At 26.9% G+C, this 18,810-nt stretch overlaps 2 protein-coding genes across 3 annotated transcripts in view; both read right to left on the minus strand.

Moving 5' to 3' along the window:
• LOC111633714 (ribosomal protein S6 kinase alpha-5-like) overlaps positions 1-7,104 on the minus strand; it is a 33,463-nt gene extending 26,359 nt beyond the window's left edge. Inside the window, exons 1-2 of the mRNA XM_023378325.1 lie at positions 6,867-7,104; positions 737-852 (exon numbers count right to left, since the gene is read on the minus strand). Of these exons, the coding sequence (XP_023234093.1) occupies positions 737-852; positions 6,867-7,023 (273 nt within the window). The 5' untranslated portion in view covers positions 7,024-7,104. The remainder of the gene's footprint in view (positions 1-736; positions 853-6,866) is intronic.
• Positions 7,105-14,989: 7,885 nt separating this feature from the next.
• The window catches only part of LOC111633716 (ribosomal protein S6 kinase alpha-5-like), a 39,212-nt gene continuing 35,391 nt past the window's right edge, over positions 14,990-18,810 (minus strand). For both annotated transcript variants that reach the window (XM_023378327.1, XM_023378326.1), the window contains exon 3: positions 14,990-15,599. In XM_023378327.1, coding sequence (XP_023234095.1) covers positions 15,343-15,599 — 257 coding nt within the window. In that variant the 3' untranslated portion in view covers positions 14,990-15,342. The remainder of the gene's footprint in view (positions 15,600-18,810) is intronic.

Raw genomic sequence — 18,810 nt, forward strand, 5'->3', positions numbered from 1 at the left:
TTAGTAAATATTAATTTAATAAAAGATGGGGCCTAAAGCCTACCTCTAGTACAAAATAACTTAGAAATTAATTATTAATAGTAGCAGTAAAGTATCCCGATTCATTACGGTGATCATTTTGCAAATTGTTATATCTTAGTCTAATTCATTTGGTTTAAATTATTAATGTAGAGTCATTATTATTTTGTTTTTAATACCCGATATATAATTTAATCATTTAATGTTTTGTGATTTGCAAGTGTAATTACTTTAAACAATGCACATATGTAGAAGTAGAATTGAAAAAATAATTATTTTGATTTAAGATGAACTGATAAATGCACACACTGCAGACAAAAAATAGATAGTTTTATATGTATCACATGAATTTATCGTTTCATCTATCATTAATTACATTTAATTCAATGAGGATTATTGAGTACATCAGCAAGAAACATTATTTGCATTGAAATCTTATCTATACTGTGGTTGCATTTTTTTTTTTAAATTATAAATTTCAATACTAGTATAAATGGTTTGTCATTGTGTATCTGTTACTCAAAACTTTAAAAAAACTTAGCTCATTAAAGCCTTTACCTTCTTGTTTATGTAATGTCTTATTACATTCTAAATGTTTATTATAAGCAAAATCTTCATTTAGTTTTGAAACTTTAGGAATTTCTATTTTTAAAAACTTGACATAATATACAATATACTTTATTGCATTGTTTTGTTATTGAAATATATAAAAATATACCTTATGTAAATGTTCCAAGGCTAAAATGATTTCGCCAATGTATATTCTAACTTCACTTTCCATAAAATGTTCTCGGTTATATAGATGAGTGAACAATTCTCCTCCACAAATGTAATCTGAAAATTTTTTTAAATTTATTAATAGAACTTAACATTATTTTTTCTAATAATAATATTTAGTTAAGTGCTAAATTATGGACTTGAAAGTAAATAATTTTGACTAGCTATTTAATTATATAAATGTAGATTCAACTCAGAAAATTACATTTAAGATGAATCTATATTTTACCCAATGAGTGAATCATAGACTTACATTCTAAAGATATCTCCCAACTGGGATTTAAATATTGTAAAATAAGTATTTTTGATATTTTTAAGGTCCTTTGATATAACAGATTTTTGAAAACAACAGACCAAATCACTTGTTTCAAAGTATCTGTCAGTGTAGAATTACCATATTTAAGAATATTAAATTATAATTACTAGAGTCTTCTAGTATATATCCTGTAGATAGCCGTCGGTAGCTATTATTTACATCCCTGCTCAAAAATGTAGTGTTTTCCCTTCATATTTACTTTAATATAGATTATATGTGCACCTCCTAGAACAGCAGTTGCCAAAGTGGGTGCTACCATCCCCTAGGTGGTGGCGAGTAAACCTAGAGAGATGATAAGAAGCAAAGGGGTAGCAGGAGGATATTGAACTCAGTGTCCTAACCAAATGATCCATTTAATCCATTAAAGCAGGTAAGAAGGAACATTGTATTTAATGGTTTCCAAATATAGAGAAAAATGTACAGTAAGCACACAAAGTGAGGTTTGTAGAAAAGTTTTTCTAAGAATATTTCTGAGCTTTTCTCACACAAGGAAAAACAAGTTAGGGGTATTGGGTATAAGTTTATGAAACCAAGGGAGCAGTGGCTAAAAGTGTCTGTTGTACCTGAAATGCCATACAAAACAAAATATTCTAGGACACTGTCCTAGAATATTTTGTTTTGTAGTTGACAATGGCATTTCAGGTACAACAGACAATTGGCATTATCAGAATAACACTTTCCTCTATTACTCCATTATATCAAAATTCGACAGCTGCATGCTTATCTCTTATTTAACATGCAGCGAATGAGTTTAAGGTACAATTTTACAACCATATTCAATATAGAATTACTAGTCAGGAAACTACACATATATGAAATGCATATTCATACTAAGTTTCATTTAGGTCACGCATGATAATACTACAAATCTCTATCATCACAACATATCAACTTAGTTAAACAACCAAATCAATTGGGACAGATCCTTATCAGTTCTTATAATCATTAATTCCATATTATTTGCCTAAAGCTGACACTTCAGTAAATTTATAGTAATTTAAAATAGAGTTAATAGTGAAATCTTTGCTCTAAATATAAGATATTTATAATGTGTTAGTCTTTAATGTAAAGATAACTGATAAAATTTTCTACAACTGAAATAATGTTTATGTTAAAATTTGGACTAGTGTATCTGTTAAGAAGAATTTCTCTAATTACTGTAACTCATTTTATATAACTGTAAGATGATTTAACAGTTTAGTTTAGTTACATAATAATATATATACACAAATATTGAATGCAGTCACATATCAAAGCCATGTAAATGAATAATAAGATCTTCTGTAACCTAAAAAAGCTGCAAATGTTTCATAATTTATGCAATGTACTGTCCTCTAAGCAGAATACCATTATGCCGACAAATCTTTCTTGATCTATCAACAAATCTAACGTAAATATATTAATGTAGGTTGGCCCACAAATAGTTTTTGTTAGAAATTTCATGAAAGTTATTTTGAAAATGAAGCATTACAAAATATTCTCAAGTTCTCTGATATAAAGCTGTATTACCATCCAAGCATGTAAAAACATCTACAATAATCAATGATAATTTATCAATAATTTAACTAGTTTTTCGGCCACCATGTAAATGTAAAGGTTCCAAGATTGTATCTACAAATAAAAAAAAGTAATGTGCTCAAATCCATTGAATAATAAGTTAGCATACTTCCATTCCTAAACTGTATTGATATTTTTCAAATGGCTTTCAAATTATACATATATATAGTATAGATTTACATGTAAAGTTTAGATAACGAAACATTAAATAGCTATTTTATTGTTAGAACTACAACTGATCAAGACTATTTGTAATCATGTTTAGAGCAATCATCTTCTTCTCAATTTTGTAAAATGTTTTATAAATTTTATGAGTCATAATTTATTATATTTAAAATTACAAATATATGTTGAAATATTCATGAAAATTATTGTTTTGTATGCAATTTGCTTTCATCACTGCATATTTTAACGCACGTTACTTTATCATACTAACAACTCGTCGTTTCAGATTTTAAATGTATCTAAGAGACTCGACGAGTTAATTTAGACGGCGTACAAATTAAAGCGGTACAGTAGTTTAATTTGCCTTCTTTCCGGTAACTGTTTTTACATATACAATCAAATCGGTTACAAGGAAATTATGTAAAAATAAAAATTTATAATAGATGCTGATGCAAAAGAAATGAAGGCATTTTTAACAAAAATGAGGTCAGGAATACAGATTTAATTTGAAAAATGTAAACATATGAAATAAGCCAAGCCATCGTATGTAGGTCATTAGTTCAGTGAGAAATTATAGAGAAACTACTGCTACTAAGTATAAAGGGAAACTAATTTTTATAAAGTGATTTCTGATGTATGGGAACGTCTAAAAATAACATTTGAACTGAAAATAAACTATAATTGTTCTTAATATTTAAAAAAATGGAGCTGCAAGCAAAATGTATATAAACACGTTTCATATAAAAAAAATCTTTTGATCAGATTCAAGATATGTTCTTTGTTTTCTAGTACACATGTTCAAATTTAATTGTTTTAGTGTAACTATTATTAAGAACACTTTAAGATATTTTAATATATATAATATGAATGAATGTAACTTCAGTATAATTGTATTTTTGATCACTGTAGTAAGTTATGCAGATAAATACAACAGATTTTGTAATTTACTTTAGAAGCTACTTATCCATGTGTTAAAAAAATCTGATTGTTATGGTCCTAAAATTTTGATTTAAAAAAATTAATTTGTCGGATCTTTTTTCGACACAATTTTAACTATTTGATAAAACTAATTCAAGAGAAGAAAACTTGCTTTATTAGAGACAATAAAGACAAGTTTCCTAATACTTTCGGACTTCTGTCATTAGAAGACAAGTCCTTCTTAAAAATATCCTCTAAAATACAAAGAAACTTGTCAACTGTTTCCTGCTTTATTCGAAACATTTAGAATGCCTTCCTTAATTTCTAAAAACAAGGTTTAAGCAAACTTTAACATTTTAGAACATTAAATTTGATAATAAAGAACTTGTCTGTTGTTATAAAACTCCAATAAAAAAGTTTTTTTGTGCTTTCTGTATAGTCAATGCTACAAAAGTTTAAATAATACTCATCATTATTCTGTAAGAAAAACAACTCACTTCAATGATTTTCATCTCAAAAACATACAATAAAATATCACCTGAATAGCCATTCTTGTATTATTTAATTACTTTTCCCTCTAAAATATACCAAAATTTTTTTGTTAGAAGTATTGTATTTACATTGATGCAGATTTTGTAGGAAGTATTACTGGCATAATTACTTAAATAAATTTAAAATTAGTCTAATTATTAGCATATTTGTTCTGATCTATGGCTAAAACTAAGAGTAAATGAGTTTAAATATTGTAATTTATGTAGTTTAATATAAAATTACTACTCATTCTGTATAGAATGAGCTGCATTATTATTACTTCAAAATGAAAATTAAGAAAGAGATTACAAATAAAAGTAGATAATCATTTTACTACTGATATTATCAATGTTAGTTTATTTAAATTATTAAATTTATAATTCATATACATATGATTAAACCAAGTACAGGTCAAAATAATTTGGCTTTTGGCTTATTTTAATACCATGAATATGCTATAATAACCTAAAAATTTAATTTGTTAGAACTACAAAGCATTTGTAAAGAGAAAAATACTAATTTAAAGGAACTTAAAGTCAAAACTTTGAATAATAAACAATATTTTTAAATTTATCAAATTATGGTAACTATAAATCTGTTCACAAGGAAAATATCCTACTTTTTAATTCATAAACATTGTTTGAAATTTATTTAATTTGTTCTCCAAATATAAGCATCTGATAGTAATATATTAAAGTCAAACGAATGCTGAATTATATTGAGCTATATCATTTATAATTAAGTAAATGCTAAGTAATTTGACACTAGAGGTGTGTTAGGTGCCATCTCCATCTTCAGAGACTGACAAATTTCTGAAAATGTTTATGAATTTTAAAAACATGAAACTTCTACTTTATAAAAAGATATAAATCTCTTGCCAGATGATATGTATATATCGTCTGGCAAGAGATTTATATCTTTATATATAAGACAGACGATCTGCAAGATTTTTTGGGCTATAATCCTGAAAAATTTGCCAGATTGTCTGGTTTATAAGAAGTCAACTAACAAATTCAGAGTTAAATATTTAAACTATGAACTAATAAATTTTGAATATTATCACCAAAGATTTATATAAGCTGAAGAGTTTTCAGTTAGCCTAATTTGAATTTTATATAAGTAGTTATACATGTGTTATTTTCTGAAGAAGTCAGTATAAATTCTGTTTTTAACAGTTCTTTATCAATCATTTCTAAGTTTCTTAGAGTGATGTGATTATTAATGTGTTTAGTGCTGAAGATAGCTTGGAGTGTCTTACACTGCCTCACCCAATATGATAAGGACATTTATGTGTGCCCTTAAAGTTTAATTATATTATTGCTCAGGGAAATTTATCCTTTGTTTATAAGGGAGAAAGTTTATTGTTATCTTACTGTACCCTTCAAAGAATATATTAACATAAAAAAAACAGTACACATCTAAATTTTAAAAGAAATTCCAGGATACTTTTATGCAAACACGAATGTTTTCAATCTTTTATAATTTTAAAATATTCTTCTTTATACGTTTTTTCAAATGATCCTAAGAATGTTCCATTTCTGCATTCCATTTGAAAATATTTTAACCTGAATAAGATCACCTGTGCAAATCAAAAACATTCGTGTTCGCATAAAAATATCCTGAAATTTCTTTTAAGGTTCGGATGTGTACTGTTTTTTATGTTAATATATTCCAGGCTTACAATGTTGGAACTGAATATATTTCATCCATTTGATTTGCATTAGTATTTGTACATTAATTTTTAATAGGTACAAATCGAGCGCCGCATCCTATTTTTCAAAGAAAAAATGCAACACTTAACATATATATTATGAAAAATAAAAAAAACTAAGGCATGTTGGTAGGGAAATTGGTTTTATACTGGTAGCAAACATGTTAATAGCTTTTGTTATGTGTTTTGTTTATTGTATTATACTCTTACAAGAATCATTAAATAAACTAGAATACAGTGAATTATGTTTTTAATAACATATTTGTTTTAAGGTTAACTTGGAAAATTGCTTTTATTAAACTGTTGCTAGTCCTCAATCCTGAAAACGTTATATATTTCATACATTTCGTTTTATTAAAATTTACTAAGTAAATTAAAAAAATAAATAATTATTGTTTAAAATACGATTAAAACTTGATATTTACATAAGATTATATATAGAAAAAAATCAGATTCCTATATTTCTTTTTATTAAGGTGCTAAATATTTCAGAATATGACTAAAGTGAAATATTCATTATTTTGTAATCACAAGTGATTAAAAAAATTACACAAGGCATTAGAAAAAAACAGGTGGTTTCTCAATATTTATGGCTGGATACTACCAGCTTAAGACATGATATGCAGGTGTTTTTTTCTATTTGTAAATTAACATTTGTTGATGGATAATAATTTATTTTCAGGATTAATAGTGTTGACATGTTTAAACTTTATTTCATCACAATAAAGTTGTTAGCAGTCAAATAAATAATGTTAGTTCTGATTTGGGTTAATCTATTTGAAATTTCTACACTTTATTAAGAAATAAATCTCCCTTCAGAATAAAAAAAATGATTTTAAGTACACATACTAGAGAAATATAAAATATACTTACCAAGAATAAGGTGCAATTGTGCATCAGTTTGAAAGGCATAATGCAGAGTAACTAGAAAAGGTGACTGTCTTATTGTTTCCAAAACTTGTCTCTCCGTTTTTGTGTGTTCCAACGTCTTTTGCTTTTGCACAATAGACGCCTTCTTCAACACCTTCATTGCATACAATTTTCGATGATCGTGCCCTCCAAGTTTACGAACCAAAAAGACTTTGCCATAAGCTAGAAACAAATTTTTTAAAATAATTTAGATTTTATAATTGGATATTAGACAACAGATTTTTAAAAAAAATAGGTAATTGTTCTTTAAAATAAGATTAAAACTTAATATTTGAAAACAATCATTTATAGAAAAAAAAATCAGATTTTTGCTATTGTGATTTTCTGTGTAGCAATAACTACATTGTTTGATTGTTCCAATAGTATATTCACAATTTAATTCGACTTTTAATTGGATGTCACAAAATACAATTGAAGATATGGAACATGACAATGGTTATTTGTAATATCAAATAAGTGTAGAATTTTCCCATTGGAAATTAGATTTAAAGTAACTTCAAGCTAGCTCACAAACTATTATAAAGTTGATATAAAACCACTGTTTCTTTGACTCAGAATTATTGGATACATTGAAAACAACTTTTACATTAATTAAAGAAGGCAATAGATACTCTGTAGCCTTTCTAGAAGCAATATGAAATTGCTGTTGTCTAAACCATCAGATCCTGGTGGCCTAGGTCATTCCCATTTCTGAATCAAACGAGATTAGCTTGATAACTTGCTTATTTTCAAGCCTATGAAACAAAGACAAATCAAGAAAAGCAGCAACCTTGCAGAAAGCAGGTCTTTGCAATTCTTTTCCTCCAGCATTATAAGCTGGAGGAAAAGAATTTTGCATAAATTAGAAAGTTTAGTTCATATCACCAATTTGATTTTGTTTAACTAGAAGTTTAACAAAATCAAGCATGGTTTAGATTTCACATTATCAAAGGTTAAATGTTGTATGCTAAAGTCATACATAACAATTATTGTATTTCCAAACTTTTCATACAATTTAATTTATCTTGATTTAGCTCTATATGGAATCATATTATAGCACCTTTCCTCCCCTTANAAGATGAGAAGAATAATACAAGTATAATGTCAATTACTTTAAAATTAAAATATGATTAAAAGTTTTACCACAACATTCTGAAGATATCACAATAAGTAATTTGTTTTAATTACCCAATGGAGAGAAGTAGAGGTAAAATGGTAAATGTGTGGGATATATAATGAAAATGTTATAATCCATTTATTACCTTGATAGACTTTTAGTATATACTGTAATTGATATCTATTCTCATAACAATATAAATGCTTCAATGTCAGATTTTTTTTGCTGTAACATCTGGGATTTTCCATGTTTATGTCATAAAATCACATACAAGATGTTGTACTTTATTTCTTAAGCAAGGCTTTTCATAAGTCAGAGTAAGTTTTGTCAGTGATCAGAGTTGAAAGCAACTGCACAACTATTAAACGTGATTTTCTGCAGTTGCGTAAAACATGTCTAATTGGATATCGTGACAAAGTCAAAATTTTGAAATTTGATCTATGGGCTGAGATATTCGAGGTCAACTTTCGCTATGTAAAGTCTATTAGCAAATTGCTGGATGTAAGTTTATATCAAGTATAAAATTATTAAACCTACATTTTAATTTCTTGTAATATGTATTAATAAAAGTACAGCTTATATGAACACACTGAAGTTTTTGCCGTGCATAAATTATTTTATTTCTGAAACGTTTTCAATCTATTTACTTAATATAGGATATCTTCAGGCTTACGATTAAACCGTTCCGAAATGTATCGCATCGTTTTTCGAATACGTTTCATTTTAAATTTAAAATATTTTACAATAATTGTGTTTTTTATAATTTTTTACAATAATTTTGTGTACATTGAATAAATGAAAAAATAAATAAATAACAATGGAAATAACATAAATAAATAAAACATAGTAAATAAGGCTAAGCATAACTATTAGAAACTTTAAGGGTTTTTATGTCCCATGGTTTTTTCTATCATATACTTCAACGCTTGGAAGCGCATTACCATTCTTTTCATTTAGGCAATAGTTTTTTATTTTATTTTTAAATATTTTCATCTTTTCCATCTCCAAGGCAATGGATGAAGAGTGAACCGTTTTAATGACTTTCGCCTTATCCCATTTTACAATCGCTCCTTCGGTCTGCGCCATAATCGCTAATGTGCCCTTTATCAATGTTATATTTGTGTTCTCGCAGACGTACCGTCAGGTTTCTTCTGGTTACGTCCACATAATTCTTTGCTACTCCAAACTTTTAATTTTCAAATTGTATTTTATAAACTCCAGCTTTCTCTTCCATCTTTTGCGCTGTCTTTATTCCTTAGTAAGCTATAGATATTGGGTGCTCTTTTATAGACCATTCTTGAGTTTTTATAAGTAACCAACTCAATCATCACTCCTACCATATGCTTACTGTATGTGAATTTGTTAATCGCATGTACTTTAGCATCATTTTTGCCCATATTTTCTCTTAACGTTTGATCAGGCCTTCAATTGTGACGGTTCTGTAGCCTAACTTTGTTGCAATTCTTTTAATTCTACCAATCTATGTGAAGCGGTCCTGAACGATGGTGCAATGTAAAAATGCTCTTCTAATGAGTGCGTGCTTAAATGCTGATAATTTATATTTATACAGGTCGTTGGACCAAGATGATTTGTAGAGAAAAGCATGCGTGGGTTTTAAATACACCGCTTTTGTGCATTTCCTTATTTAAATCTTATATCAATGTCCAAAAACTGGAGATGAGTATAGTTTTAAGACCCAATGTATAACCGAGCAACGAAATAAAAAAACTGGTTTACCTAAATTGGAAAACTACAGCATTGGACACAGAAGAAAAAAAAAAAAAAAAAAAACAATTACAAAATTAAAAACAGCTGATTGCTTTCCTTAGATTCTACATTTCTTCTTTCGATATACCTGAACTAGGACAAAATTAATGTCTGGATTCCATCCAAGAATTTCTTACTGTTAACAACTATTCAACTTTTTCTACAGTTTGAGCCATCGAAAAAAGTATTTGATGGTTTGCGTAAATTAAGAAATAATCGTTTTGAATTATTTACTTTTTTCTAATATAAAATTTGTTTGTATTGCATATTTTAATTCAAAAACTTGTATATCTATCTGAATTCTTAAATAACTTTTTAAATTTAAATTGTGTAATATTTTGCTAAAAATATTTCAAAATAATGTAATATGTATCAAGTCGAAAGTTAATATATTATTTTTATGACAAAATAATAATGGCTTAAAGTTTAACGTCAACAATTTGTGGGGGGGATTTGATATTTTAAAGTAACCTGATTGTAGTATCTGTTTTGATAACATAATAACTGGGTGAAATGACTGACATATGTGTAACCTACATACATATCATTACGCATACAGATAAATCATATTAATATAGATATTAGCTAATTATATAAAAAAAGTAAAAGAACCTAATTAAACTCCCATACAATTTTTTAGTTCTTTAATTAAAAGAAAAACAGTAAGATCTAAATTGAAGCAAAATATCTTTTCTATCATACAAATCTGTCCGTATGTAAACATTCGATCCACAACCCGATTTTTGAATTAAAGCCCAAACGAACTACTGGATTATAAGGCTAATTATAAAGTAAATTGACTGTAGGTAAGCAGTTAAACTACCATCTCTTGATAAATTTAATAATTATAAATAAATAAATAAATAATTTATTTTAATTAGAATCAAAACGAGCAGAACTTGGGATATGGTAGACTAATCGCCTATCAATAGTTGAATTATTTTATAATTAATTATTAAAATTAGCCTTAACACAGCCTGATAATCTTGTAGTTTGTTTGGCTTTAATACAAACGTGCCTTAATTTCTAAATGCTCACCCATAAATTTGTCTTTTATTGTTTATTAAAAAGAACTATGTCAGCAGAATCAATTCTGTTGACATGAATTTGTTCGGTATTTAATGCAAGTAAAGTAAGTTATATATATATATATCACTGTTTTCTGTGGTATTGAAGTTGGAAACTCCTTCACTTTTCATGTTAGGCTCTTCTGAATCAAAACTAATGTTGTTTTAGTCAACTAAAACTATGCACTAATCAATAGTAGATTCAATGTTTAAATCCCAGATGTAATTATACTCGGTGCCATTTGAACCATCAAAAATAAAACATTTCTTGAGATTTTCATCCAGGTACTTATGACATTACTGTAATAAACTAATAAGAGTGAACTAAGTTGACTTCTTAAATATTTTCTATTACAAATATTGGTCTAATAAAAACATTAAAATGGCACAGTAGAATTAGTGATTTATAGTGATAGAGAAATAAGACACATGATACTAGAGATTGCTAATTATGACGTAGTATGTCAAATCCAAGACACACCCTATTCTCATAGATACTAAAACCTGAAAAAGATTTACCATATTTACTTAAATGTAATATACACTATCATTTCTTGACTTTAATCTAACAGCATTTAAGTGAGAAAAAGATAAGCACGTCAATTCCCATTGTTGTTGTTACTATTATTTTTTTTATAAAATAATATTTTATACAAATTAAATGTAGCATTTTTTCACTACGTTTGTGTCTAATAGACAAACCAGCTCATCTCCTAATCTCTATTATATCATAAATTTCATATCAACATCTAGAAATTTGATTCTTTTGAAACTTGTATCCTGAATTGTAATTACCCTTGCTTTTGTCTTTTAAGTTTCAATTATATAATAAATAGGTAAATAACACACTAGGTCAATAGTAATGTTTACAATTTATAGTATTGATTGAGTCAGTACATATTAGGTTACTGTGGTAACATTATCCTGTTTTTATATGTAAAAGTTACTACTGTAATTTGTAAACCAATCTGTTACAACTTAGTTACAAAAAAAAATCAATAATGATATATTAAGAAAAAAGAGTAAGCACCATATCTTACATAGAAACAATACAGAAAATGATAATTTTATGTAATTATTGCCAAAATATAAGAATCTATATTTGACATAAGTTTTTCCATTATATTATGTCAGTTGATCAGTGTGCCATTTAATTTTGTTCAGTTTTTGAAATTCACTATTTTCAAGACCATTTTTGGACTGCAATTTTCAAATTGCAAAACTGTAGATTCCTACTGTCATCTTTCCGTCAGTCTGTCCAACCTTCCTCGATCTCAAAAATAGAATTAGAGAGATGAAAATCGAGACCAGATATGGAAAACTTAGGGGCCAGAGCCTCCGATTAACCGTATACAAACTTCAAACAATTACAAAATTAAAAACAGCTGATTGCTTTCCTTAGATTCTACATTTCTTCTTTCGATATACCTGAACTAGGACAAAATTAATGTCTGGATTCCATCCAAGAATTTCTTACTGTTAACAACTATTCAACTTTTTCTACAGTTTGAGCCATCGAAAAAAGTATTTGATGGTTTGCGTAAATTAAGAAATAATCGTTTTGAATTATTTACTTTTTTCTAATATAAAATTTGTTTGTATTGCATATTTTAATTCAAAAACTTGTATATCTATCTGAATTCTTAAATAACTTTTTAAATTTAAATTGTGTAATATTTTGCTAAAAATATTTCAAAATAATGTAATATGTATCAAGTCGAAAGTTAATATATTATTTTTATGACAAAATAATAATGGCTTAAAGTTTAACGTCAACAATTTGTGGGGGGGATTTGATATTTTAAAGTAACCTGATTGTAGTATCTGTTTTGATAACATAATAACTGGGTGAAATGACTGACATATGTGTAACCTACATACATATCATTACGCATACAGATAAATCATATTAATATAGATATTAGCTAATTATATAAAAAAAGTAAAAGAACCTAATTAAACTCCCATACAATTTTTTAGTTCTTTAATTAAAAGAAAAACAGTAAGATCTAAATTGAAGCAAAATATCTTTTCTATCATACAAATCTGTCCGTATGTAAACATTCGATCCACAACCCGATTTTTGAATTAAAGCCCAAACGAACTACTGGATTATAAGGCTAATTATAAAGTAAATTGACTGTAGGTAAGCAGTTAAACTACCATCTCTTGATAAATTTAATAATTATAAATAAATAAATAAATAATTTATTTTAATTAGAATCAAAACGAGCAGAACTTGGGATATGGTAGACTAATCGCCNATAATCATTTTACTACTGATATTATCAATGTTAGTTTATTTAAATTATTAAATTTATAATTCATATACATATGATTAAACCAAGTACAGGTCAAAATAATTTGGCTTTTGGCTTATTTTAATACCATGAATATGCTATAATAACCTAAAAATTTAATTTGTTAGAACTACAAAGCATTTGTAAAGAGAAAAATACTAATTTAAAGGAACTTAAAGTCAAAACTTTGAATAATAAACAATATTTTTAAATTTATCAAATTATGGTAACTATAAATCTGTTCACAAGGAAAATATCCTACTTTTTAATTCATAAACATTGTTTGAAATTTATTTAATTTGTTCTCCAAATATAAGCATCTGATAGTAATATATTAAAGTCAAACGAATGCTGAATTATATTGAGCTATATCATTTATAATTAAGTAAATGCTAAGTAATTTGACACTAGAGGTGTGTTAGGTGCCATCTCCATCTTCAGAGACTGACAAATTTCTGAAAATGTTTATGAATTTTAAAAACATGAAACTTCTACTTTATAAAAAGATATAAATCTCTTGCCAGATGATATGTATATATCGTCTGGCAAGAGATTTATATCTTTATATATAAGACAGACGATCTGCAAGATTTTTTGGGCTATAATCCTGAAAAATTTGCCAGATTGTCTGGTTTATAAGAAGTCAACTAACAAATTCAGAGTTAAATATTTAAACTATGAACTAATAAATTTTGAATATTATCACCAAAGATTTATATAAGCTGAAGAGTTTTCAGTTAGCCTAATTTGAATTTTATATAAGTAGTTATACATGTGTTATTTTCTGAAGAAGTCAGTATAAATTCTGTTTTTAACAGTTCTTTATCAATCATTTCTAAGTTTCTTAGAGTGATGTGATTATTAATGTGTTTAGTGCTGAAGATAGCTTGGAGTGTCTTACACTGCCTCACCCAATATGATAAGGACATTTATGTGTGCCCTTAAAGTTTAATTATATTATTGCTCAGGGAAATTTATCCTTTGTTTATAAGGGAGAAAGTTTATTGTTATCTTACTGTACCCTTCAAAGAATATATTAACATAAAAAAAACAGTACACATCTAAATTTTAAAAGAAATTCCAGGATACTTTTATGCAAACACGAATGTTTTCAATCTTTTATAATTTTAAAATATTCTTCTTTATACGTTTTTTCAAATGATCCTAAGAATGTTCCATTTCTGCATTCCATTTGAAAATATTTTAACCTGAATAAGATCACCTGTGCAGATCAAAAACATTCGTGTTCGCATAAAAATATCCTGAAATTTCTTTTAAGGTTCGGATGTGTACTGTTTTTTATGTTAATATATTCCAGGCTTACAATGTTGGAACTGAATATATTTCATCCATTTGATTTGTATTAGTATTTGTACATTAATTTTTAATAGGTACAAATCGAGCGCCGCATCCTATTTTTCAAAGAAAAAATGCAACACTTAACATATATATTATGAAAAATAAAAAAAACTAAGGCATGTTGGTAGGGAAATTGGTTTTATACTGGTAGCAAACATGTTAATAGCTTTTGTTATGTGTTTTGTTTATTGTATTATACTCTTACAAGAATCATTAAATAAACTAGAATACATTGAATTATGTTTTTAATAACATATTTGTTTTAAGGTTAACTTGGAAAATTGCTTTTATTAAACTGTTGCTAGTCCTCAATCCTGAAAACGTTATATATTTCATACATTTCGTTTTATTAAAATTTACTAAGTAAATTAAAAAAATAAATAATTATTGTTTAAAATACGATTAAAACTTGATATTTACATAAGATTATATATAGAAAAAAATCAGATTCCTATATTTCTTTTTATTAAGGTGCTAAATATTTCAGAATATGACTAAAGTGAAATATTCATTATTTTGTAATCACAAGTGATTAAAAAAATTACACAAGGCATTAGAAAAAAACAGGTGGTTTCTCAATATTTATGGCTGGATACTACCAGCTTAAGACATGATATGCAGGTGTTTTTTTCTATTTGTAAATTAACATTTGTTGATGGATAATAATTTATTTTCAGGATTAATAGTGTTGACATGTTTAAGCTTTATTTCATCACAATAAAGTTGTTAGCAGTCAAATAAATAATGTTAGTTCTGATTTGGGTTAATCTATTTGAAATTTCTACACTTTATTAAGAAATAAATCTCCCTTCAGAATAAAAAAAATGATTTTAAGTACACATACTAGAGAAATATAAAATATACTTACCAAGAATAAGGTGCAATTGTGCATCAGTTTGAAAGGCATAATGCAGAGTAACTAGAAAAGGTGACTGTCTTATTGTTTCCAAAACTTGTCTCTCCGTTTTTGTGTGTTCCAACGTCTTTTGCTTTTGCACAATAGACGCCTTCTTCAACACCTTCATTGCATACAATTTTCGATGATCGTGCCCTCCAAGTTTACGAACCAAAAAGACTTTGCCATAAGCTAGAAACAAATTTTTTAAAATAATTTAGATTTTATAATTGGATATTAGACAACAGATTTTTAAAAAAAATAGGTAATTGTTCTTTAAAATAAGATTAAAACTTAATATTTGAAAACAATCATTTATAGAAAAAAAAATCAGATTTTTGCTATTGTGATTTTCTGTGTAGCAATAACTACATTGTTTGATTGTTCCAATAGTATATTCACAATTTAATTTGACTTTTAATTGCATGTCACAAAATACAATTGAAGATATGGAACATGACAATGGTTATTTGTAATATCAAATCTTGTAAGTGTAGAATTTTCCCATTGGAAATTAGATTTAAAGTAACTTCAAGCTAGCTCACAAACTATTATAAAGTTGATATAAAGCCACTGTTTCTTTGACTCAGAATTATTGGATACATTGAAAACAACTTTTACATTAATTAAAGAAGGCAATAGATACTCTGTAGCCTTTCTAGAAGCAATATGAAATTGCTGTTGTCTAAACCATCAGATCCTGGTGGCCTAGGTCATTCCCATTTCTGAATCAAACGAGATTAGCTTGATAACTTGCTTATTTTCAAGCCTATGAAACAAAGACAAATCAAGAAAAGCAGCAACCTTGCAGAAAGCAGGTCTTTGCAATTCTTTTCCTCCAGCATTATAAGCTGGAGGAAAAGAATTTTGCATAAATTAGAAAGTTTAGTTCATATCACCAATTTGATTTTGTTTAACTAGAAGTTTAACAAAATCAAGCATGGTTTAGATTTCACATTATCAAAGGTTAAATGTTGTATGCTAAAGTCATACATAACAATTATTGTATTTCCAAACTTTTCATACAATTTAATTTATCTTGATTTAGCTCTATATGGAATCATATTATAGCACCTTTCCTCCCCTTAGTAGACCTGTTGTACTATTTTACTTTTTTAACAAATGAAATAATCGTTTTTATTAATAGATAAACATTCTGTCTTAAAAGATTTTATTTTTTGTTAGTAAAAATAACATTAATTTATAAGAATACAAAACACTATGGGCCCTAACTTTTCTCTAAACACAAGAAAATTTCCAGTTTCCACTCTCAATGGCCCCAGGGAGAATTAATGTATTCAATGAAGAATAGTCATTGCATATTACTATCGTAAGTTAAATACAGTATACAATAAGGCATGAATAAAGAAACCTTAAATAATGTGCTGAGTATTTTCAGAATATTTAGTGCTGCATGAAGATATTCTATCATCAACAAAGCACTCAAAGATAATTAAAACATTTAAAGACATTCAGAAACAAATTTTTTGTGTTTGAAAACATTTTCAAATGCAAATTTTCATCTATAATAATATACAATTAGTTACAGAAAGATTACATTCATTAAATTACATTATAAATATGTATTTGATTGTTAGTATATTTTGGATACTCGCAAACTTCAAACATTAGAAAATTCAATTTCCTATATGTATTGTGGAGAAAGCAACCACAATGACACACTTTTATTTTACTTATTTATATTTCTCTCGTGAATGGGATGATGTTAGCTAGTAATAACTACATCATTTATCTTTATTTCTCCAGGTGAGTCCTGAAGATGGGTGTATAGCTAAAAGCGATTTTAAGCTATACACCCATCAAGTTTCACTGTAAAAATGCAATTTGAATTGCACATAATTAGAGATATATCTGTGTACATAAATTTTTTTAAAATTTAATTTCCTTTAATTCAGTTTTACCAATTTGTAATAACTTACTATACTAATTTTTTTTTCTAATGCACACCTTTTTTTAGACTTTTGTAGGTCTCAAAAATTGTGATGCATATTATAATCAGGTGCAAAATTGACTTAATGATGCTTCATTTGCATTGTTTGCTCTTCATTATGCTTGGCAATTTTCATGTATTATGATATCAATATAGTCATGATACAGATCCCTCCCACTAGCTTAGTTTTCATTTTGGTTTTTGTTTCGGAAGAGTTTTAGTAGTCTTTGAACTACAGTAAGTCATGTGAACAATGTCCAGCAGATGAATGTATTATAAAGCTGTGTTTAAGCAGAACTATGCCGAAGAACATGTATACAGATATTTCACCATGATACTACATATATGATAATTGCTATGCTTGTGCATACTGATGTGAAATATTGAAAGCATTGCTTGCTTGCTCACCTTCTGGTGGGATGGTTAGGTATCAAGTACAATGGCTATTTCGCCCCATGTTGAAAGCATTGATCTTATGGTAATTTTGATTGTCATTTTTTATTATTCTCCTCTGTATCTGATAAAAATATCATAAATGAACACATTTGAAAATGTGAGTATTGTGAAGCACTGTAAACATGAAAATTTTGAATAGTTTTATGTGTTTATTACTATTTGAATGCATTAGCATTTTGTGGCTGCATTTTTGTGTTTTCGATACGTCAAAACCCAAAAAACAAAGAAACATGCATTAGAATTGAGAAAACACTGTAATTAATTTCCATTTCTGAGCAAAAATACTTTACATTTATTGAATTACAAAGGTTTGCTATTTTTTTAGATATTATAAAAGCTAAATTTTAAAACCTTATAATAAAATTTACATACAGAATATAATTTTATTGTGGTTTATTTTATTTTAGTGGTTTATTAATAATAAAAAGTAGTAAATTTTATAACATTTAGCAATTTATACAGAAACACACACACACTTCTAAAATAGTAGGCAATTACCATACTAATGAATTTTTATGAAAATGCAAATTTTACTGTTATAAGGTTCAAGGTCAAGAAAATGTATAGACGAAAGCTTTTGTTCAATCTGATAATATGCAGAGATACTCATATTTCTCAGAAATGTTCATTTAATAACAATTAGTAAAAATATTATACTGAGATTTACTAAATTGACATCACAATAAAGTCATATCCAATATATTACAACTACAACAATATATCTTTCATACCAACGAATTTATTGTAAGAAATGATACCTTTGCCTGTCTCAAATGCATTATATTCAGGTTCTGAACCTGAACATGTCTGATAATAATAATAATAATAAAAGGAATTTTTAAATAAATTTTGTGATTAAAAAAGCTTATTTTTGTTATAAATATAAAACTGGTTTTAGTATATTTATGACAAAATTTAAGATTTAATTACCTTATAAATTAACAAATATGGTTATCTAATGGTAAATTTACATATATGATACAGTAATATTGTTTT

The sequence above is a fragment of the Centruroides sculpturatus genome, unplaced genomic scaffold (assembly GCF_000671375.1).
Source record: "Centruroides sculpturatus isolate CEXI.00-Female unplaced genomic scaffold, Cexi_2.0 scaffold910, whole genome shotgun sequence".
Taxonomy (NCBI): Eukaryota; Metazoa; Arthropoda; class Arachnida; order Scorpiones; family Buthidae; genus Centruroides; species Centruroides sculpturatus.